Source organism: Bos grunniens, chromosome 9 (genome assembly GCF_055505025.1).
Source record: "Bos grunniens cultivar Pamir isolate PY7600 chromosome 9, Bosgru_T2T1.0, whole genome shotgun sequence".
NCBI classification, from domain to species: Eukaryota; Metazoa; Chordata; class Mammalia; order Artiodactyla; family Bovidae; genus Bos; species Bos grunniens.
This window is the reverse complement of record NC_141173.1, coordinates 95,668,353-95,693,052: the sequence shown is the minus strand read 5'-3', so window position 1 is coordinate 95,693,052 and position 24,700 is coordinate 95,668,353. Positions and strand designations below refer to the sequence as shown.

Sequence of the window (24,700 nt, the reverse complement as noted above, 5' to 3'; positions counted from 1 at the left end):
CACTTGCCTTAATAAGAAAATGTGACAAAGTCTAAATAAGGAATGATGAAAGCTGCAAAGCAGCACACACCTTTTCCATTTGGTTGTTTCTAATCCTCGGTGCTTTTAAAAACTGAATTTTCGGGTAATGTTACATGGTTCTCTTCCACATCTTCTTCACCAATAGAGCTGGCTGGTATGCAGATATCATTTGTAAAGCACAAATATTACCAAAGTTCCCACCCTGGCATATTGATCTAGTTGAAACAAAACAAACCATACCTTCTCTATCAAACCCCCGTTACTAATAGGAACAAGAAAAATAAATATCTAGATTATTAGATTGAGGATTTAAAAGCATATTTCATTCTATTTTTTAATGGAATAAATTGGCATGAAAAGGTAGGAAAACCAATTACATTTATGGTTTTAAAGTGAAAGTGAAGTCGCTCAGTCGTGCCCAACTCTTTGCGACCCCATGGATAGTAGCCTGCACCAAGCTCCTCCGCCCATGGGATTTTCAAGGCAAGAGTACTGGAGTGGGTTGCCATTTCCTTCTCCAGGGAATCTTCCCAACTCAGGGATCGAACCCAGGTCTCTCACATTATAGTTTAATAAAGGTAAATAAAAGCCAAATTATACCCAACAGTTAAATTTTTTTAATTCTAGGGTATATATACTGGGGGTGGGGGTGGGAAGAGCACAAGAAAGTCAGTTCAGGGCTTTTTTATAAACGAATGATACCCCTGTCTTTCCCATGAAAAGCTTCTAAGCAATTCTGTAAACCAAACGGGTCACATAAGACATAGGATGGTGGCAGACTCTCACACTTGTTACTTTTAATTCCCAAGGGGTCAGTAGCTAATATTTTCACTTCTGGGTAAGAGAAAAGGCATTCTGGTCCATTAATTCGCCTACTCGCTCCTGGAGGACATTAACCAACTCTGCTATCACAAAGACATGGGTGTCATCAATGTCCTGAATGATGAACTTCTTCCCGAGGGCGTTTGACTCGTCCAAGTACAGCAGAAACTGCTTCATGGCAGGGTCACTGTCGAGATAAAACACGTGATGAGACAAGTACAGCAGCAACTGCTTCGCGGCAGGGTCACTGTCGAGATAGAACATGTGACAAGGCGACACCTTGCCGTCTAGGTGTGCCAGCGACCTGAACAATGAAGACTGAGCACAGACTGTTTGAGGACAATTTCAAAAGTTGTCAAGTGTTCCCCACCCCTCCCCTCTCTTCTCTGCCCCAAGGGCTGACGATTCACAGATGCAGCTTCATTGAGAACAGTTGGTGGAAGTTTAGAAGAGGCCAACGATGAGATTTTAAATAATAATCTGTCAGCGACAAGTGTAAAAGTAAAGCAACAGTCACAACTCTGTAGTTAACAGGGACCCAAAGCACGGCCCTGTTGACTGATTTTAAAAATGTCAAAGACAATGTCTGGCTGATAATAAATATTCAACTATTTTTCTCTTCTTTAATTCTGAACCTCGTTAAGTCTGAACTATCACTTAGAATCTTTAAAGGAAATTCTAACCAAATATTTTTGAACATACTGAGCTCAAAAAAAGAGCTAAATTCAACTCTATTTGTGATTTTTAGCTTGGAATAAACAGGATAGTCTTAAGGCAAAGAGATAAAATTTTTTGGATTTATAGAAATGCTTTTTATAAAAACCTGAATCACAACAAAGGATATAATATACAATAATGTGTTTAGCAAAAGATGAATATAAAATTATGTCCGGTTACATACAGGTTTTTTTTTAATTCTTAGAGAAAACATAATCTCACACAATCTTTCATTTTTTTTGAGGGATGTCAACATCAATTGCAAAAATACCTATTTAATTCAAAGAGGTCAGTGTAATTTAGTAAAAACTGTATACATCTTATTGCTTTTAAGTACAAGCATAGGTATATGTCGGAGAAGGCAATGGCACCCCACTCCAGGACTCTTGCCTGGAAAATCCCATGGACAGAGGAGCCTGGTAGGCTGCAGTCCAGGGGGTTGCCAAGAGTCGGACACGACCGAGCGACTTCCCTTTCACTTTTCACTTTCATGCACTGGAGAAGGAAATGGCAACCCACTCCAGTGTTCCTCCCTGGAGAATCCCAGGGACAGGGGAGCCTGGTGGGCTGCCGTCTATGGGGTCGCACAGAGTTGGACACGACTGAAGTGACTTAGCAGCAGCATAGGTATATGTGAAGCTACTAGGTAATGGGTTTCAATTACTAAACGAGTGCGGTGCATGGCGTATCAACTACGAATAAAGTCAACTCTTCCTGAAAAAACGGCTGTCTTAATTACTTTCAACAACTTACCTTCCAAATAATTTTATTAACAATTTACTATGCTCTAAAATTATGTGAATAAATAAGCAGGTCTGCCCATGTCAGAAACAACACAGATTTTAAATTTAGCTCCTAGTCTGTTTGTTACCTTAGGTTCAGAATACTAAGGTTATATTTACCCACTTAAGTTTGGCAAAATTCAGTTAAGTTCTATAGTTGCTGTATCAGAATGACCATACTAATGTGGGGTACTGATTTGCTCAGAAGTAGCAAATATGCTATTTTAAGTTTTATTCCCTCATTCAGTGAAAACTTGCTGAATATCCAACATGTGTCCAGTGCTATTGTGGTCCGGGGGATCCAGCAGTGAGGCAAACAATAATTCAGAACCCTTTCTATTGCAGAGCTTACAGTCTAGTGGTAACACTATGACAAACGCACAAAAACCAAGGAATCGGAGTGAGAAATGGCAGTGACGACAGTGACGTGATCTTGGAAGTTTAAGAAGGGGCCTCAGGGAAGGCCTTACTGAGCAGGTGGTATCTGAACAAACGTCAGAAGGAGGCAGGGAGCGAACCATGGGGTGACGCGACGCAGAGCTGCCCAGGCAGAGCCAACAGCAAGGCCACAGAGCTGGAGGGGGCAGCCGGGGGTTGGGCGGGAGCAGCACCAGATGAGGTCAGAGCTTTATCCTGATTTAACTTACAAACTGACCTGACTTTTAAATGTTAAGGATCATACTGACTGCAGGGCTGAGAAAAGACTGGTGGATGGTGGAGGCAAGGCTGGAAGGAGGGAGACTCATTAGAAGGTGACCGCGGTAATCCAGACAAGACACAACAATCTGGACCTCGGTGGTAAAAACGAGCTTGGGCAGTGGCTGACTGCTAGACACATGCCGAATGTAAAGCCAACATAACCTGCTGAGACTGGACTCGAACTTTGAGAGGAATTAAGGAGATGCCAAGACTTTTGGCCTGAGATAATAGAGAGATGAAGCGGCCTTGCACTGAGATGAGGAGGAACACGGAAGGATAAGTAAGCAGGTAAGATCAGGAGTCCAGTTTCAGGCATGTTACCTTTGAGATGTCGCCCGCGTGAAGCGGTTGAGCAGGAAGCCAGATATACAATTCTGCATTTCAGCAGTGAAGTCAAGAACAAGGACTCAGTCAGTCAGCAGTGTCTAGATGGCATTTAGAGCCGTGACCAAGGAGGGAGCAGAGCTAGAGAGGACAGTCCAGGCACCAAGCCCTGGACAGCCCAACCCCAAAAGGTTAGGAAGGAAAGGAGGAACCAGCAAAACAGACTATAACGTGACCACTGAGGTCGGAAGAAAATCTGAAGCGTATTTACAAGTTATGTTAACAAAGGATATCCAGGAAGACGCAGAGATCAACCGGGTCAAACGCTGTTAACAGGAATAGCGAGATAAGGACTGAAAACTGACCACACAAGAGCAGTTTCAAGACGATGACAACACAGCAAAGAATCTGACTGGAGTGGTTTCTAGACTGAGAGGAAAGAAATCAGAGAAAGGTGAACAGAGATGTATCTTCTGAGAAATTCTGCTACAAAGAGCAGGAAAATCAAGCGGGAGTTGGAGAAGGATATCACTCACAGCGTCACGGCAGGAAGAGTGTATGGGCCCAGGTCCATGTGATAAAAGACTCGCGGATGTTCTGACTGCTTCCATTTTCTCAATTAAACAAGAAACAAATTGATCAGCTGAGGTGAGGACAGGGGTGGTTTTTGCCATAAGAGAAGGTGAAATACCACATTCCATTCATTCCAAGATTTGAATTATCTCCCAAACTGGGATGGGACTCGATTTAATGGTATGTGTTTTTTCTTAAGAGGGACATAACATACTGCTAAATTTTAAAACTGGTGGACTCTTAATTTGATGAAATACAACAGCTTGACTGGGAAACTGGGAGAACAAATGAAAACTTAGGAACTTGCAGGCTACATTTATTTAAATCGTGAGTTTAGTAACAGTCATGAATTTAAAGTGAGACCGATCAGTATGCTCTCCAGCCATCTAGAGCTGTGGAAGTAAAGGTTCACAACAGCGGGAGGGCTAGACTGAACCGGACCTGGTGAATGTGACTGAGAGAGGGCCAAGGGAGTTGAGGGTCTTTAAGAGGACGAGTACACTGATGGAAGCGAGGGTGTGGGGACCGTGCAGGACAGGGAAGAGCTGGGGGGATCAGCAGACTGCAGGTCTGGGAGAATCAAAGGAGCCACCAGGGAGGTCCCAAGGAACTGTGTTAGCTGCTTAGTCGTGTCTGACTCTTTGCAACCCCATACACTGAAGCCCACCAGGTTCCTCTGTTCATGGGATTCTCCAGGCAAGAACACTGGAGTGGGCTGCCATTTCCTTCTCCAAAAGAAACTATTAACTCTAAACTAGGGTATTAGAGGGCATGAACTGGAAAGAGGAGGTGGTGGTCAGAGGTGGGTGCCTGAAACAGAGATTTTGACAAGACCACAATACTGGTAGGTGTGACAATGCAAATGAATGGCGACAGCAGGGCAAGGAAAGCTCATTGGAAAAGGAGGTCAAAAAGCTGAGAGGTCATCAGGGGACTGAAAGGACTACACACATGAAATCACTTAAGAATCTGTGGAGTGCTCCTGAAGAGTGACAGGTCGCCTTCGAAGAAAAACCTTCAAGCAAAGACTGGGGTGTTTGTAGATGATTACAAGAGAGAATTACTGGGTGGGTTCATCAGATTGGGAACCGGGGGTTTTCCTGGACAGGGTGGAGGATTTCTGGAAGTGGCAATAAGAAAGAAGGCAGTCAGTCAGTCAGTTCAGTCACTCAGTTGTGTCCGACTTTTTGCAACCCCATGAACCGCAGCCCGCCAGGCTTCCTTATCCGTCACCAACTCCCAGAGTCCACCCAAACCCATGTCCATCAAGTCGGTGATGCCATCCAACCATCTCATCCTCTGCCGTCCCCTTCTCCTCCTGCCCTCAATCTTTCCCAACATCAGGGTCTTTTCAAATGAGTCAGCTCTTCACATCAGGTGGCCAAAGTACCAGAGTTTCAGCTTCAACATCAGTCCTCCCAAAGAACACCCAGGGCTCATCTCCTTCAGAATGGACTGGTTGTATCTCCTTGCAGTCCAAGGGACTCTCAAGAGTCTTCTCCAACACCACAGTTCAAAAGCATCAATTCTTCGGCACTCAGCCTTCTTCACAGTCCAACTCTCACATCCATACATGACCACTGGAAAAACCATAGCCTTGACTAGACATGCCGGGAGCCAGCACGGGAGTTTCCACCCATGACAAAGGTCATGCAGAGAGGCCTGATATGCAAAGGCGAGTCAGGACTCAAGGGGCTCCCCCTGGACCTGCCTGAGCATCTACCCCAAAACCAGAATCTGTCTGTTTTACTATTTTACAACTTTCACCAACTCCTCTGACATTAACAAGGGGCTATCCCCTACCACTTTTTCTCTGAAGAAAATCAACTTAGAGCTCTAGCTAATTAGCCTCCTGGGCATAATAGGAGTGTTTAAATCCAAACCCCTCAGATGGCTAACTTGCCTGACGGGTTTACCCGGACTCCTACAGCTACGCATACGTCTCCCAACCTCGAGAGGCATGGGAGGCTTAAGATATTCAAATAGTATATTCAAATAGTATAGAGCCTCTCAGGGAGTTAGAAATTGTCAGAATAGAACTAGTAGAAGATTTCATTGTTGAGCCAATGCTTGCTGCCAAGTTTCCACATCCCCTGTATTGTATCCTTGGAAGTGTATTAATTAATATAGTTGGTATGTAGAAAAAATAAGTAGTGGCCTTGGTGCTAACAACTTTAGACCCTTAAGGTAATCAATTCTTTCCTTGTTGTAAACCCACTGCACCTCTGCCCTATAGGAATGCAACTTTATCTAATACCTTCGGAGGATGGCGCCAAACTTTAAAATAATTACTCTTAGAGAAAGTAAGTCTTATGGTTGACAAACCTTTATCAGAGTCATAAAATGTTAACAGGCCTTCTGGCCAGAAGATGATGTAAATCACCTAAGCCATTTGTATACAGTAAGTTTGCAGAAAAGAAAGCCTGGTCTCGATAAGGATCAAGGACTGCTGACTTTGCATGATTTCACACCCCCTATTATCCTCTATGCACAACTTAAGGTACATAAGCTCCCTTTGAAAATAAAGCTACGGGCCTTGTTCAAAGCTTGGTCTCCCCCTGTGGTTCTTTCTTGTTTCCTTCTCTTTCCTTTTCCTTTTCAGGCTGATCCCCTGGAGTGCGGGGGCTCTCTGCGTTCACTTTCCTGCCTAGGCTTATAAGACCCACTAGAGAAGGTGCCTAAGGTGGGGCACCTTCAGTGATTCGAGAGGGCGCCTGCGGCCTATGTGAACAGAGCAAGTCCTGTGCTGGGGCTTTATTGGCTTTCTGCGTAAACCAAGGAATATCAGCCTCTTTTCTCTCCTCTGTTTTCTTAACTGCAAAATTCTTTCCTTATCTCTTTCTCTATTTCTATCCTTTTCGCCAACGCCATCATCCTGAGGGAATCCCTGGATCCAACCGGGGCTGGACCCCGGTAAGACGGACCTTTGTTGGCAAAGTAATGTCTCTGCTTTTTAATATGCTGTCTAGGCTGGTCATAACTTTTCTTCCAAGGAGTAAGCATCTTTTAATTTCAGGGCTGCAATCACCATCTGCAGTGATTTTGGAGCCCAGAAAAATACAGTCAGCCACTGTTTCCCCATCTATTTGCCATGAAGTGATGGGACCGGATGCCATGATCTTAGTTTTCTGAATGTTGAGCTTTAAGCCAACCTTTTCACTCTCTTCTTTCACTTTCATCAAGAGGCTCTTTAGTTCTTCTTCACTTTATGCCATAAGGGTGGTGTCATCTGCATATCTGAGGTTATTGATATTTCTCCCACCAATCTTGATTCCAGCTTGTGCTTCATCCAGCCCACCATTCCTCATGATCTACTCTGCATATAAGTTAAATAAGCAGGGTGTCAAATATACAGCCTTGATGTACTCCTTTTCCTATTTGGAACCAGTCTGTTGTTCCATGTCCAGTTCTAACTGTTGCTTCCTGACCTGCATACAGGTTTCTCAAGAGGCAGGTCATGTGGTCTGGTATGCCCATCTTTCAGAATTTTCCACAGTTTATTGTGATCCACACAGTCAAAGAAGATAGATACCCATCCTATTTCTTGGCCCAAAGGTACAAGATATATTTGAGAAAAAAGGTCAACAGAGTGGGCTCAGGGGAAAGCTAGGTTTTATTATAACACCAACAAAAAGGGGAATTGGGGGAGAAGAAAGATGGAAAGTTGAGAGAAGAAGCTGGGATCCAGGGGGTTCCTGCTTTCACTAGGTTCTAGAGGCCAAAGTGGAAAGGATGGGCTAGGGGTGAGGGGGAGGTAGAATTTAAGTGCCGATGAACAGAGCCATAAGGTAGTGAATGTAAAATGAATGAGGATGACCTGGAAATCTGTGGCGTTTTGGGTGACTGAGGGCCTAGGAATGAGAGTCTCAAGGCTGATAATAACATGAAAGAGAAGAGCGGAAAAGTTGGCTTAAAACTCAACATTCAGACAACTAAGATCACGGCATCTGGTCCCATCACTGCCCATGCAGGATGGGAGAAACAACAGGGTCTTCAATAAATACAAAGAGAGGCAATGTGATGGTCACAGATTTAATCAGACACTGAGGATGTTAAATTTACACCTGCAGTAACTCCCTAATTTTGGCAGTTACACAGAATAAAAATTTAAGTAAGAAATTTTTGTAAAGCAACACCAGCCTGAATTGAGAAATCTCACTGAAGTAGACAATCGTACCAATCATCCAATCATCTTACCAATCATACCCAGGCTGTGAAATATTAAAAAAAAAAAAAAAAAAGAGTTTAAAGAATAATTCTAGAAAGAATCTGGCAGTAACGAAGCAGCTGAACAGGGTTCTTTCAGATTTTACAGAAATGAAAATGGGAAGGCCCACAGGACGGGGAAACCAAACCTTCAGCTTCTCTACAACTTCTGTCTTCCTGCTCACACTCTTTGAAATCTCAGCTACTGTCTCAATTGCTCCAAGCCTATACATGTAAAAGGGGGTTTGGGGGTGGGGAGAGGTGGATAAAGGAAGGAGGGCAGTTTAAGGGGAGACAGAAACCACCCCTTGGCCTCAGCGCTCTGCACCCAGGCTGCTCCCTCACGTCCCTGCGAGGAGGGACATGCCTGTCTCTCTCTTGGTGACTCTGGTGCCCACTTGACCCCCACGGCCTTTCCTGTCCTGAACTGCCTTAGACTCCACAGGAATCTTAGTATCTCCTACAAAAAGCACACATTCAGAGGCTTCTTAAAAAGATACACTTTAGGTGGCAAGCCATACAATAGTTTTTTGTTAACCCTTTAAAATAAACTGTGGGTTTAATTGGAACAATGAGGAGAACTAAGGACATTATAAATACTGCTGTCCGAATTGATACGTTGTCTTGTTACTGAGTGCAGTGCATTCACAGAAGACACACAGTTGACTAGCTACTGGGATTAGAGACAGCAAGGGTGAAGTGGTTATGAAGACTTCCATCTCCAGAAATTTTACAAATAAAATACATCTGCATACTTTCCATTGAATAAAAGTTGAACAAACTGAAACCAAGAAGTGCCAGGGACTCACATCTGTGTTTTTAACCAGGAGGTCAGTGTTTTCAAAATTTCTGCCATTTGCAGACTACCCTTGCCATTTTAGCCATCTCCTATTACACGTGCATTACGTATTACTAAGTCTTGTTTTTTTTTAATTGCCTTTAAGTCAAATTAACGTTTCAGCTTAACTTCACCTAGTACAAAATCACCAGTCATCCTGATGTTTTATTTTTTTCTGATGAATTAATATGGTCATAGAGAAAGTAATTTTGTGTATAACTAAATCACTCTGCAGTAAACCTGAAATTAACATTGTAAATCAACTGTACTCCAATTAAAAGAAAAAAAAAGCTACTCTGATGTAACTTGCCAAAAAGGAGGCCTATTGTACAAACCTTTTCTGTACTGAAACTTGAATTCAATCTATCAAGACCCACTCTAGTTCACTGTCGTAGTATACAAGCTCCAAAGGAACACTAATCATCTGGAATTTAAAGTGAAATTATACCCCTTGATTCAATTTTATTACCAAAATTCTTTCAATAAACAAATATTTACTAAGTAGCTCTCTCTCTATATATATCTCAGGCATTGTTCTGGGTGCCCAAGAAACTTCAGTGAATGTAATGTGGCCTTGCTAAGAATACAAAGCAAAGGCTCACAAAAGATACTACAAATACTCTGAAAGAATAGGACAGTGGTTAGACTGGCTTGGCCTTAGTTCTGATTTGCTTTTCAAATAGAATGCAGGTTTGGAAGCCAAAAGTGTAAGGACAAGACTGGTCTAATACTACCTATTTCTCCAGATTCTTTGCTCTCGTGCTGTGAACTGGTTGGAACTTGCACCTGTACTACAAATCTTCCTTGCTGAAGCCCTTGCCAAACCAACTGTGATTAAGTATCACACCAGAGGTCTGCTCGAGCACCTGGAATCGGACGCAGACATGTGCTGAGCATATGCGGCTTGCTTCAGTAACTGCTGTGGTTGGCTCCACTAGGGAAACTCTTAGTGTGAGGCTGGCAGTCAATGACAAGAGGTGGATCCCAAAAAACAGGAAGTTTCCACCAACCTCATTTTGACAAAAAATATGAAAATCTTTAGACTCTGGTATTGATAAGCGTTGGGAAGAAAGAATCTTATTATATTCATGTACTTTTCAATTTTTCAATTCACTGACAGTTGGGACTAAATGGCCAACGTTATACACTGTTTATTTTTTTAATGGATATCTGTACTCCAATTCACCTAAATGCTTCATACCATCTATGAATATTATGAGATGATAAACAGAAGTATACAGCTGCTGTTGTATTATCAACAGTCTTCCCTTTGGCATCAAGTATAGACATGAGGGGACTGAAAGACTCGTTCAGGTACCACCATCCCCACAGGTGCACCTACTCATGAAGGAGGGCCACTGGCCCTGGCCATGCCCTTTACGACTCTATTATCGCTTAGATCTGGAGCCTTCTTGAAAGATCTCAATCTTTGGGAAGACAGCTGCCCTTCTGAAAAATTGTTCAGGCTACACTTCAGATTTCACCATGAAGGGAAAAATTAAGTTTTGCAAGGATAGTTGTTATTGCCTAGTCATTAAGTTGTGTCTGACTCTTGTGACCCCATGAACTATGGACTGCAAGGCTCCTCTGTCCACGGAATTTTTCAGGCAAGAACATTGGAGTGGGTTGCCATTTTCTACTCCAGATCTTCCTGACCCAGGGATCAAACCCGGCCGGGTCTGCTGGGTTTCCTGCACTGGCAGGCAGTTTCTTTACCACTGAGCCACCAGGGAAGCCCCTGCTAGGATAGCATCCCTCTGAAAAATAAAATCTAGTCTTGGGGCAAGACAATTCTCCATTGCAAAACTGATTACCAAACTTCAGCTGATTAAGTGCACTGTGTTAAAATCCTTTTGTATGCACAGTTCTGACTTAGGAGATTTGGGGTGAGGTCTGAAAATTTTCATTTCTAACAAACTCCAGATGGTGCTGGTGCTGGTCGTCTGGGCAATACATGGAAAAACAAGGTGGCAGAAGGCCACTAGTGCCCAGGGACAATTTCGAGGCTGGTCACAAGCAAACCAGTGGGAGCTTGCCCCGTCAGGAAAAAGTACCTCAGTTCCTCTTACAAACTTGCACTCTCTGTTCTTAGGGCTAAAACTGAAAGCCTACCACCAAAACTTTAATGAGTCACCCAAAGTTTTGCTCTTTAAAATGCTTCCCAGCTATCACTGAAAAATATATACGCATGTGTGTAATACAATTCAAACCATCATTCCAAAAGGACTATTTTGGAAACAAACTAAATTATTCCCAGGTTATTCTTGAATAGGTAAGAATGACAAAAAATGGATATGGGATGGGATTAGGGAGCGTAGCAAGGACAGAAAGACGATGTGATAAAAGAGCCATCACACATCATGAGGGAAGGAAATAAATGTTGGACAATTATTCAGCTATCGACCAAAAAAAAAAAAAAGACAGCTAATTTAATTTGCCCCTCCTCTCAATAAATTCCAGATGAATGAAATACAAAATATTAATTAAAAGAAAAATATGAAGACCCTAGGAGAGAGGTAAATACCAATCAAATCCAGAAGGAAGATTAAATTTGGAAGAATTGGAAAAAATAAAAGGGAAAAACAGCTGACAATGTGTGTGTGGATCCTCTGTGTTAAAAAAAATAACATTAAAAGACCAATGAGAAAAATGTTTTTATTAGCTATGACAAAGTAATAAGAAAAATAAAAAACAAGTAGCTCAGAAGTGTTTTCCAAAAGACAACCGCGCAGTATGCTTGGAATTCTGGGATCTAGATCCATCCCTTGGCTTTCCCAAGTGAACGTTTCCCTCATTTCTAGCATTTACTTCCATCACCAAACATTCTAGTCTCTCACGTTAAAATAGTGAGAGTAACAAGCAGCAGAGTATCTTAACCAATCCTTCCTCTGTGACCAACCCATTTCTCTATCCCTTTGCTTCCCAGGTGGCTCAGATGGTAAAGAATCTGCCTGCAATGCGGGAGAACTGGGTTCCATCCCAGGGTCAGGAAGAGCCCCTGGCAAAGGAAATGGCAACCCACTCCAGTATTCTTGCCTGGGAAATCCCATGGAGGGGGGAACCTGGGGTGCTGCAGTCCATGGGGTTGCAGAGAGTCAGACACAACTGAGCGACTTCACTTGTTCATTATCAAGACAAACAGTCTCACTTCCTTTCCTCCCTTCCCCTTTCTGAAGTATCTATCCCACCTTTCCACTAAATTATTGGAGCTCTGATTAAAAAAAAAAAGAAAAAAATCAATGACCTCCAGTGTCTTCATCTTACTCAACCTCTCACCACCACTTAACACAGCCTACTTGCTTTCGTGAAACGTTCCCTTAGGTTCCCTTCCACTTCACTGGCTGTTTTCTTAATTATGTTTGGGGTCTCCACTCAAGCTAAATCTGCACTATCCATAAAGCAGCCCACTAGTCACACATCACTACTGAGCACTTGAAATATGGCTAGCCTGTGACTAGCTATAAGAGTACAGAAGACAGTGGATTTTGAAGCTCTACTATGGAAATGGGCTACAGTCTATGGGGTCGCACAGTCAGACACGACTGATGCAACCTAGCAGCAGCAGCATGGAAAAAGACTTAATACAATCCTGAAGTGTTAGTATGAACTTTGAGGATTTTGTACCTGATGAAATACTTCAGCTATACTGAGTTAAATAAATTGCACTTGTTTCATTTTACTTTTCAGTGTGGCTACTAGAAACTTTAAGACTAAATATGGGGCTCATGTTATATTTCTACTGGATGGTGCTGCTTGAAATGTCAGAATATCCGAGGGTTTGGTCTTGCTCCTCCCTGAACGCTGCCACCACAGAAACAGTATCATCATCCATATGACGGCTCACATTAGAGGTAAAGAAATGTAGACAGTAGTATTTTCAGACAATCAGGGCAGGATTCCCAGATGAAACAGAATTATTTGGTGGGGCTTAAAAAAAAAAAAAAGTGGAGACTGAGCAAGACTGGTCCAGCAGTTCAGATTTTCAAACTGGGGATAATTGAGCCCTACTTTAGCTCTAAGGAGTTAACTCTGCCCACAGCTTTTAGTTTCGCCTTTGGAATGTGTGCCTAGTTTAAGAAACCTCCAACTGGCTCTCCTGTTTTTTTCTCTTTTTTAAAGACCAAAGTCTGTGTGACTTTGGCAGGCCCTAAAATTCTAGTTAATCACTGATGACTTGAAAATACAAGCACTGTTCCCCTAAAGAGGGTTAATTTAACATATATGCTGCCTGCCACTGACCACAATTTGTTGGAAATAACGCCAATTACATCAATTCAACAGAGATGCTGAAAACTGGCACTAGGAAGAAACTTAGCAACAAAATTTGTCCCACTAGTTACTAAGCAAGAAAAATGAAGTTGAGAAAGCTGAAAGACTTGATTCATTCAGATCTTAAGAACAAAACAAAATGGATTTTGGAAACAGTACACATGCAAATCAAGACTCAATGTGCGGATTTAAAACTTAATAAGTATCAAAACTACTAACCATTCTATAAGCACTCCTTTCAAGACGTTGACCATCTTTTCCCAGTCAGAAGGTGCTGATGACCCTAAAAATGCTAACAAAGCCTAAGGTGACAAAATAGAAAAGCATTAACTTCAATATCCTTCGGTGATTTACTTCTGAACAGAGGCAAAATATTAAATGCCAAGACTAAACATATAAGTCTATGAAAACATAGAGCTAACATTAGGAAAACATCCAGATATTCTGATCTTTTAACAAAATTCAAACGAGTCTATTTGGGATAGTAACAATGCACAAATCTTATTTGCAAACAAACCTACCCCCAGTCAATCCTAATGAAAGCGTAATGGGGCCTAACTCCACAGCAATGTGGCCAATCCAGGTTTAGAACAAGTACATTATTCAAAATATTTCTTTTTCCCACCTAGAAGTATAATAAAAAGTAAAATTCTCGGAGACAGGAGTCACAGAATGGTAGCTTCGCAAGGGGCCTTAAAAATTATATGGGGGCTCCGACCATCTCGTTTTACAGATGAGATGGAGCAAAAAGATTTAAGTCGCAGCTACCAGCAGAAAAAGAACAATCCAAGTCTCCAGATCTTGTGTTATATTGCCACATAAAATATGTACCCCAATGACGTGCGCTCGAAGGTAAGGAACCCATTCACCGCACGCCAAATTAACTCTTATTAAACTTCCACACTTGGGCGCTGGGCAATGCCCCCCTGCAAAAGAAATTCACAGTTCAACTGCCGCGGGGCAGCCGCCCGGCCTCGTCAGAAAGAGACAGGACAGAACCCTGTATCCCCGCAACCTGAAAGACAGGTTTCTGGGACTCTTCCCTCTCCTCCTTTTTTCTTGGAAACCCACAGAGCTTCCACGCACCCCAGGCTCCCCTATGGCTCCGAGGGCCGACGCCACGCACCTTTCCACCCACGGATCCCGCAGCGCCTAGACACGGACTACCGAATTCGCATGCGCCTCCTACGTCATAGCGACCGCGACGGCCTCGTGGGTGGGGCGCGCCGGCGAGGAGGAGGGACGTGGGCGGGGCTTCTTGCGGGGCGGGGCGAGGTGAGGGCGGGGTCACGTGTCGCCCGCTACTGGTGGAGGGGCGGGGACTGGTAGCGGTGGGCTGGGGCGGGTTCCCCGCGGACTTGCTCCTGCGTGAACTGCCAGGGGACTGTAGCCGCCTCCGTGCGCCGGCAGGTAAGGAAGGTAGGGCTGGGCTCGTGGGTGGGGGCGGATGCAGGCCTCGGCGAAGCCGGGCACTGCGGGCCGTGCGGCGGGCGGCGACGCGGCGCGGCCGGGGCGCCCCAGGGAGGGCGCGCGGCCCCTGGCTGACCCGCTGACCCGGCGCTGGGCGTGAGGTGAGGGCCTGTTTCCCCGCCTCGGCAACCCAGCTCTGCTTTCCCGGTCGCCACCCTCCTCTTAATTCAAGTCCCAGGCCCAGAGAGCACCTGCCGGTACCGTCGGCCACAGGAAGGATGGTGAAAATGAGGAGGAAACAAGTATCCGCAGTTCAGATCGGAACCTTTCAGACCACAGCTTCTATAGCTGTGACGCGAGAGGATGAATAAGATTGAATGCTAATGGGTCCTCCGAGCCCGGAGGAAAGACCCAGAGAGTTCTAAAATTACTTCCTTCCCCAGATTCCCGGATCTGTAGTCTAATACTCCGGCCACCTGATGGGAAGAGTCCACTCATTGGAAATGATCCTGATGCTGGGAAAGACTGGGGGCAGGAGGAGAAGGGGAACAGAGGATGAGATGGTTAGATAACATCACCCAACCTAATGGATATGACTTGAGCAAACTCGGGGACATAGTGGAAGACAGAAAGGGCCTGGCATGCTGCAATCCATAGGGTTGCAAAGAGTCGGACTCCACTTAGCTACTGAACAACAATGTATTGGAGCTCTAATTGTTTTTTTACCAGTCGAGAAATGAGGTTTCTTGCTTTCTGTTCCTTAGGTGAAATTGTACTTCTCCAATTGTGTGTTCATGTAATTTAGGAACCTGGCTCTTTTATTTATTTCCCTCTTTCTTTGCTTCAAATCTTTCCGGTCCGGTTGGTTTCCATGCTGCTGCTCATGCTCGTTCCCTCCCTCTCTCTAATCTGCCCCAACTCTCGTTGTTCCTAAATATATTCTTTCTTTTTTTTTTTTTTCTTGAATGCATTCTCCTCTTTCACTGTCTCATCAGTTCCATCACATCAAACCTCTATGCTTGTGCTCCAGGTGGTGGCCGGATGCCTGCATGTTAATGACCTGTGAGAATTCTAAAGAATTCCTCCCAACCTGAATTAGACCTTACTTCACCATCACTTCAAAATCTGCTTTTCTTCCCTTGTTTTTCCAAATCATCTAGATTTAAAATCGCCATTTTTTTCAACAAACATTTTGTGCAGTATATGTCAGACCCTATTCTAGACATTGAACTTACAATGTGAGCTGGCAACTTAAATATAGGCAGGGAAAAGGACACTAAAAATCAGATAACTAGAAGGTTAATTGATAGGATGTGATAATGAAGAACTGGAAGGGCTTCGTTTGTTAGGAGGTCATCAAAAATGACCTTCAATTCAAGCAGATTTCTGAATAAAAGAGTAACTTCTACACACCAGCAATAACTGGGAATTTTAATAATAAAAAGATGCTATTCATAACAGTATTGAAAACTGAAGGTATCTGGAAATAGATCAAACTAAAGGTACATTGTCCTTTAAGGAGAAAATTATAATGCTCTATTGAAACACATAAAAGAAGACCCAAGTAAATGCAGCCGTATGCCATATTCATTGGAGAAGGAAATGGCAACCCACTCCAATATTCTTGCCTGGAGAATTCCATGGACAAAGGAGCCTTGGCGGGCTACAGTCCATGGGGTTGCAGAGAGTCAGACACAACTGAGTGACTATCACTCACTCACCATATTCTTGGGGTAGGAAGACTCAGTATTATAAAGATGTCCATTTTCTCCAAATCTACGGATTTGTTGAAATTCCAATTAAAATTGGAATATGGTTTTTCATGGAGCTTCACATGTTGAACCTAATATGTCTATGAAAAGACAGAGCACCCGGAATTCCTAACTCAATTTTGAAGAAAAACTCTCTGCCTTCTAGGTATCAAAACAATATAAAACCATAATAATCAAGACTCCTGGCTTAATTACTGGTCTTGATTTAGGGACAGGAAAGTAAACCCGTGGAACAGAAGAGAGAGCTTAGAAACATGCTCATATACATATGGAAGTATACCACCAAGTAGTAGTACAGAAGCACAGTGTATTCAGTAAATGATGCTGAGCTATGTGGTATCCATATAGATTGAAGACAAAATTGGATTCCTACTTCACATCATTTATAACAGCAATTTCCAAATGGACTGAAGACCTAAGTGTGAAAGACACACCTGAAAAATACTTAGAAAAAAATATAGGCGGCTATGTTGTTTCTGGGAAAGATTTCTTTTTTGTTTCTTTGCGTTAAATACATGTCACATAAAATTTACCATTTTAACCACATACAGTGTACAATTCAGGGATATTCATGTTATCATGCCATCATTACTACTGCTTGTCTACAGAAGCAGAATCACTAACTACTAACTAGTTAGTAATCGAACCCGAGTCTCTTATGTCTCCTACATTGGCAGGCAGGTTCTTTACCACCAGCACCACCTGCAAAGCCCCAAGATTTATTATAAAACTGCAGTAATCAGTACTGTGTGATTTTACATAAGGGTACACAAATAGATCAGTGGAATGCAGTGTAGTACAGAAATAGGCCCTACTTATTTAATCAATTGATTTTCAACCAAGGCACAAAGTCGATTCAATGAGGATAGGGAAATGTTTTCAACAAATGATGCTGGGCCTATTGGCTATTCATATAGAGGGGGAAAAAATGAACTTCAACTCCTGTCTCACATCCATACATGAGTCCTGGAAAAACCATAGCTTTGACTAGATGGATGTTTGTCTGCAAAGTGATGTCTCTGCTTTTCAATATGCTGTCTAGGTTTGTCATAGCTTTCCTTCTAAGGAGCAAACATCTTTTAATTTCATGGTTGCAGTCACTGTCTGCAGTGATTTTGGAGCCCAAGAAAATCTGTCACTGTTTCTACTTTTTCCCCTTCTGTTTGCCATGAAGTGATGGGACTGGGTGCCATGATCTTAGTTTTTTGAACGTTGAGTGTTAAGGCAACTTTTTCACTCCCCTCTTTCACCTTCATCAAAGAGGCTCTTTAGTTCCTCTTCACTTTCTTCCATTAAAGTCATATCATTTGCATATCTGAGGTTGTTGATATTTCTCCCTGCAATCTTTGTTCCAGTTTGTGAGTCACCCATCCCAGCATTTTGCATGATATATTCTGCATAGAAGTTAAATAAGCAGGGTGATGTACCTGCTTATTTAACCTTTTAAAAATAGCCTTGACATACCTTTCCCAATTTTGATGAAGTCAAGTAGGCCTTAGGAAGCATTATTACAAACAAAGCTTATAGAGGTGATGAAATTCCAGCTGAGCTATTTAAAATCCTGAAAGATGATGCTTTTAAAGTGCTGCAGTGAATATGCCAGCAAATTTGAAACTCAGCAGTTTTCGTTCCAGTCCCAAAGAAGGGCAATGCCAAAGAATATTCAGACTACCATACAGTTGTACTCATTTCACATGCTAGCAAGTTGATTCTCAAAATCCTTCTACTAGGCTTCAGCAGTATGTGAACTGAGAACTTCCAGATGTACAAGCTGGATTTAGAAAAGGCAGAGGAACCAGAGATCAAATTGCTAACATCCACTGGATCATAGAAAAAGAAATAAAAAAAAAAAAAGAAATCTGCTTCATTGACTACACCAAAGCCTTTGACTGTGTGGATCACAACAAATTGTGGAAAATTCTTAAAGAGATGGGAATACCAGACCACCTGACCTGTCTCCTGAGAAGCCTGTATGCATGACAAGAAGTGACAGTTAGAACTGGAGCTGCATATCTGAATCTGGGGCACAGTTTGTTCATGAGGGCCCAGTGGTTCCCCATGGGCTGTATATGCTGTCTCTGGCAAGTGTTCCTTTTCCCTTTGCCTACAGCCCCTTTTTGTTAATCCAGGGAACAGCTGCCGTCACGGCACAGTGGCAGAAATTATAGTTACTGCTCAAAATATCCCATAGTCCTAGGGGGCAAGGAGGGCATGGGTTTTCCCAAAGCTTTGCCTTCTGACTTTCTACCCCCCAGTATAGTGGACCACTGCTTAGATGCCAGTTTGGCTTCTGGTTCAATCAGCATGCTTAGTAAGCTCTGCTGTGTGTTTCTATCAGCCCGTTCGCAGAAGTGGTTCTTAGCATTTTTGCCATTATTTTCTAGGTCTGATTTGTGCATTGACTCAGAGTATCATTTGTCTTCTAGGCTGCTTTCTTCACCTGTCCCTTCTTCCTGAAATAGTAGCCCTGTTAATCCATCTATCTGCATTAATAGTCCCTTTTCTTTTCCATAACCGTATTCCTTGGTGGCCATTCCTCTCTGGCTCATCCCCTTTAGCCAGCCCCAGGTCCCTCAGTATCTCTCTCTTCTCTTAGGTTTTGGCCAGTGTTGCTCAAGTCACCACAGGTGTTGGTTCAGTTGGGGAGTGATTGGTTGGGTGCAGTTCGGGTAAAGAGTATTCGCCGAAAAGTATTAGGTGCCCCAGATCACAGTAATATGAGTAAGGGTGGTGCCCAAATTCAGTATGGTTTCTGTGGTCCGCCTGGCCTCCTGTAACATTCCACGTCTTTTGTGGGTTTGAGCACGGTTAAACTATCTTACTTCCCTGGTGGCTCAGATGGTAAAGTGTCTGCCTACACTGCGGGAGACCTGGGTTCAATCCCTGTGTTGGGAAGATCTCCTGGAGAAGGAAATGGCAACCCACTCCAGCCTAGAAAATCCCATAGATGGAGGAGCCTGGTAGGTTACAGTCCATGGAGTGGCAAAGAGCTGGACACAACTGAGCGACTTCACTTTCAAACTGATTCTGGTCAGGGGCTAGCAGAGGCAGGAGGTAACCTTGAGGATGGGGCCCACCTGCAAAAAAAAGGCTGGTACGTGTGAGGGCAAAGCACAACAGGAAACACAAGTGGCAGACAGCACTTCACATTATAACCCGGACCCTGCAGAGGATGCTGCCATCCAGTCCTGTTGACACACACCCACAACGAGCTCCCCCTAGCCGATTGTGGGACAATCACTCCAAAAAATTCTGCCTTAGTCTGGGCCCTATATAGTACCATAGGTTATGAAAATGGGAAATAGATGGGGAAACAGTGGAAACAGTGTCAGACCTTATTTCTTTGGGCTCCAGAATCACTGCAGATGGTGACTGCAGCCATGAAATTAAAAGACACTTACTCCTTGGAAGGAAAGTTATGACCAACCTAGATAGCATATTGGAAAGCAGAAACATTACTTTACCAACAAAGGTCCGTCTAGTCAAGGCTATGGTTTTTCCTGTGGTCATGTATGGATGTGAGAGTTGGACTGTGAAGAAGGCTGAACGCCGAAGAATTGATGCTTTTGAACTGTGGTGTTGGAGAAGACTCTTGAGAGTCCCTTGGATTGCAAGGAGATCCAACCAGTCCATTCTGAAGGAGATCAGCCCTGGGTTTCTTTGGAAGGAATGATGCTAAAGCTGAAACTCCAGTACTTTGGCCACCTCTTGCGAAGAGTTAACTCATTGGAAAAGACTCTGATGCTGGGAGGGATGGGGGCAGGAGGAGAAGGGGACAACAGAGGATGAGATGGCTGGATGGCATCACCGACTCGATGGACGTGAGTCTGAGTGAACTCCGGGAGTTGGTGATGGACAGGGAGGCCTGGCGTGCTGCGATTCATGGGGTCGCAAAGAGTCGACACGACTGAGTGACTAAACTGAACTGAACTGAAAGGCTGAATCTAAATTAGAGAGTGACAGAAATGGGTACTTCAGTTCCAAAGTAGTGTAATTATAGTGAAAGGGTAAAGTAACTTGATCTTGAGAGTCCGAACTAGTTTCCAGGATCAGATAAGAGAACTTTGCTCAAGCAACCAAACAGTTGCAGCCCTTATCTTAATGTTAGGAGCCATCCTGTTTGTTCTTCCTGTTTCTTCTAAAGAGTTAAAAGTCTGTTAAGGGCTTTCAGCATCAGCTTTCCCCTTTATTGTGTTGATGGCCAGGAGGGATCCTCCTTCACTTGGATGAATCCAAGGCTTAACATCTTCAAGTTTAGCAGAAGAATTAGTTACTAGCAAAACCTGATGAGGCTCCACCCACTGGGTGGGATTGGTTTTCTGGGAGTACTTCTTTCCAGGTTTTTTGGATGGGGGACATCTGTATGATATACTTCATCCTGCTTTGGTGAGAGTGATAACTTCTGCCTTTTTGGAGGAAGTACCTGGTACTAGACTTTCTGCCTGTAAGACTTCTTGTGAGGTCGCTACCTGCATGTCTGCTTTATAACTTCCATAGTCCATGAAACTGTTCCTATTAGTGAAGTGTCTAACAGACTCCCATTGGAGTATTTAAAAATAATGTGGAATTAAAATAGTAGGCAAAAATACCTAAAAAGATAGAGATTGGATTAGATTTAAAGCATTCTCATTTGGGAGAATTTTTGTATTGCTTTAAGTTTATACTTAATGTAGCATGTTAAAAATGTATTTTTTAAATGAATAGAAATAAATGATATAACTTTAAACCAGTTAAAGGGTAATAAAGAAAACTTGATTTATCCCACATACAGTACATGTAAATGGATTAAGCTTATCTGTTAAAAGATTTTGGAATTAAATATATATGATATCAAAAGACTATAAGCATGATTGGGGAAAATGATGCACATGTTGAAAGAAAAATGGAAAGTAAATATTAACATGAAATAGAACTTAAGGCAATAAATATTAATAGGGATAACGAGGGATCAGATATGATGATGAACAGGGTACTAAGGTTCCAACAGTCTTAAGTTTTTATACACCTAATGACATGTCTTTTCACATCATGACCAAAATATGACCATATTCATTTGGCACAGTGAGGGGGTTCTATAGTAGAAGGTAAGATGCATGAGGGCAGGTACATAGTTTTCATATTCATTACTGTATCTCCAGTACTTAAAACAGTTCCTGGTTTATAGGTGCTCAAGTATTTGTTGAATGAATAAATAATTTAAAGAAATAATGGACAAGTCCAAGGATACCGTAAGGATAAGAAACCAGGATGAGAATTTTTAAAAACCTCTCTGAGGTACTAGAAGATCATGCAGATAAAATTTAGTAAAGCCATAGATACCTTTTAACAACAAAATTCATGAGCTTGCTATAATGGATATTATAAATTTTGCCCATAACAAAGAATAAGTTTATATGATACATTTATAAATATTGGTTGCAATTAGGTGGCAAAGCATGTCTTCACAATTCCAAAGAATCTATGCCATCTAGCACAATGAAAAGATAATCTTTAGAAATTTCATGTTTAAAGACTGGAAACAGAACTAAACAATCCACAGCTTGGAGGAGGTCTTGTCTCAGGTCAGATCTGGAGAAGGAAATGGCAACCCACTCCGGTGTTCTTGCCTAGAGAATCCCATGGACAGAGGAGTCCAGCAGGCCATGGTCCATGGGGTCGCAGAGTCGGACATGACTGAAGCGACTAAACACACACAGTGGAAATATCAGGACTTGTGAAATTGAAGTAAAGCAAAACTAGAGGGGAATTTATGGTTTTAAATGCACTATGAAACAGCAAGAAATGCTCATAATATATTAAGTTTTATTGAAGACGTTAAGAAAAGGACAGGGTAAATCCAAAGAAAGAAAGAAGATAGTGAAGAGCAGAAATAGAAAACAAAGTAAAACAGAGATGCTCAGCAAAACCAATAGATGAAGAAAATTAATAACATTTTCTATTAGTAAACTTTTAGAAGACAGCTGAAAAGTAAAAAAGAAACAAATAATGCTAGGAAGAAAAAAGGCAATTTTAGGGATAAAAAGATCATAGGAATAAGCAGGAATAGCTTTATGTTCATGATTTTGAAAAACCTAAATTCCCACTTTCTTGAAAAATAAATATTATCAAGACTAATTCAAGAAAAGAAAAATCTAAATTAGTAGTTATAGAAATAAAGTGAGTCTAAAAGAGAGGCACATTAGCAGCCTAATGTGGACCTTGGTTAGATCCTAATTCTAATAGTCCAGTAGTGCAAAACCAAAGTTTATGAAACAATTGAAACATTCATTGGACATTTGATGATACTGAGGAATGTTTTTGGAGAGGGTAATAATGATGGTTAATTTTCTCAGCAGGCAATGGCACCCCACTCCAGTACTCTTGCCTGGAAAATCCCATGGACAGAGGAGCCTGGCAGGCTGCAGTCCATGGGGTCGCTGAGGGTCAGGCACGACTGAGCAACTTCACTTTCACTTTTCACTTTCATGCATTGGAGAAGGAAATGACAACCCACTCCAGTGTTCTTGCCTGGAGAATCCCAGGGACGGGGGAGCCTGGTGGGCTGCCATCTATGGGGTCGCACAGAGTCGGACACGACTGAAGCGACTTAGCAGCAGTAGCAGCAGCAACATACTATAGTATTTAAGGGTTAAATATGACATGACATCATGGAATTGCTTCAAAATAATTGAGTGTTATGGTGGTGGAGTGAATGTAGGTTACAGATTGCACTGTTCAATACTATAGCCACTAGCCATATGTGGGTAATTAAAATTAATTAAAATTTAAAATTTGAAATGACAGTTCCTCAGTCATATTAGCATATTTTCACATTAGTAGTAGGAAATCTCTTTCGTGCAGAGGTTCTTTTGGCTAGAGCAGGTGTAGATGAAACAAGGTTGACCTTGTGTTGATAAGTTTTGAAGCTGAGTGATGAGAGATTCATTTTATTATTCTCTCCACATTTGTATACATTTGAAATTTTCCATGAAATGAGGAAACAAAGAAAAACCATGCATGACCTTTGTGGAGAAAATTACAAAAGATCTAAAAGAAGAACTGAAGATAATACTTTTAATGAATGGAGAGGCTCCATATGATATCAGTTCAGTTCAGTTGCTCAGTCGTGTCCGACTCTTTGCGACCCCATGGACTGCAGGACACCAGGCCTCCCTGTCCATCACCAACTCCTGGAGTTTACTCAAACTCATGCCCATTGAGTTGGTGATGCCATCAAACCATCTCATCCTCTGTTGTCCTCTTCTCCTGCCTTTGATCTTTCACAGTATCAGGGTCTTTTCAAATGAGTCAGTTCTTCGCATCAGGTGGCCAAAGTATTGGAGTTTCAGCTTCAACATCAGTCCTTCCAATGAGTATTCAGGATTGATTTCCTTTAGGATGGACTGGTTGGATCTCCTTGCAGTCCAAGGGACTTTCAAGAGTCTTCTCCAACACCACAGTTCAAAAGCATCAATTCTCCCAAATTAAGTCTGTAAATTCAATTCAGTTCCATAAAAATCCCAATAGACAAGATAATTGTGAAAAGAATAGGGGCGGGGTGCTTACCTAGAAGCTATCAGCTTATTTTAAAGGTATGGCAATTAAGAAAGGCATTGTATCATGGATGCAGAGTTAGACAAATATAACAGTGGCACAGAACTCCAGAAATGGACCCCAGGTAGATTAGACCTTGGTGTAGCGAGCAGTCATTTCTAATCAGTGTGAAAACTATGTTTTGGTAGTAAATGGTCTTGGGATATTTGGTTTCAGGAGTATGATAATTTGACTTCAGACATCCTGGGTGTTTGTGGTGCTTCAGAGTGGAAATGTGCACTAGGCAGCTGAATATGTGTGTGAAGCTTAGCAGAGAGATTTGAGTAGAAATAGTTATAGAAGTTTGGGAATCATAAGCTTACAGGTAAAACTTTATTATGAAAACACTGAAATTACTTAGCACCAGAAGATAGTATGAGGAAAAAAGAGGACCTCAGGTGGAACCCACTGCAACACTGACGTTTAAGGACTGGGTGGTGGCGCTGGTGGTAAAGAACCCACCTGCCCAGTGCTGGAGATGTAAGAGCCTCAGGTTTGTTCCCTGGGTCTGGAAGATCCCCTGGAGGAGGGCATGGCAACCCAGTCCAGTATTCTTGCCTGGAGAATCCCAAGAACAGAGGAGCCTGGTGGGCTGCAGTCCATGGGGTCGCAGAGAGTCGGACACGACTGAAGCGATGTAGCATGCACGCACGCACGCACAGAGGCAGCAGAGCCAGCTGTAAGCCCATTGAGGG

At 42.6% G+C, this 24,700-nt stretch overlaps 2 protein-coding genes across 6 annotated transcripts in view; one reads left to right on the top strand and one right to left on the bottom strand.

Annotated features, from left to right (window-relative positions):
• Window positions 1–615: 615 nt before the first annotated feature.
• Window positions 616–14,457, bottom strand: GTF2H5 (general transcription factor IIH subunit 5). 2 transcript variants are annotated; one of them, XM_086318572.1, is made up of 3 exons: window positions 14,338–14,457; window positions 13,471–13,553; window positions 616–1,030 (listed from the first exon to the last, which is right to left on the bottom strand). In XM_086318572.1, exons 2-3 carry the CDS (start codon window positions 13,503–13,505, stop codon window positions 850–852), a joined length of 216 nt encoding a protein of 71 aa, XP_086174698.1. In that variant the 5' UTR covers window positions 13,506–13,553; window positions 14,338–14,457; the 3' UTR covers window positions 616–849. The 2 variants fall into 2 exon arrangements, with proteins under 2 accessions (XP_086174698.1, XP_086174697.1); XM_086318571.1 differs by having other exon boundaries at window positions 14,378–14,457.
• A 44-nt stretch (window positions 14,458–14,501) lies between these two features.
• SERAC1 (serine active site containing 1) overlaps window positions 14,502–24,700 on the top strand; it is a 54,248-nt gene continuing 44,049 nt past the window's right edge. For 3 of the 4 annotated variants that reach the window (XR_015133369.1, XM_086318566.1, XM_086318569.1), the window contains exon 1: window positions 14,525–14,661. The gene's annotated coding sequence lies outside the window, so the exon portion shown is untranslated. Of the gene's footprint in view, window positions 14,662–24,700 lie in introns of all 4 variants that reach the window. The other variant, XM_086318567.1, reaches the window with a different exon arrangement.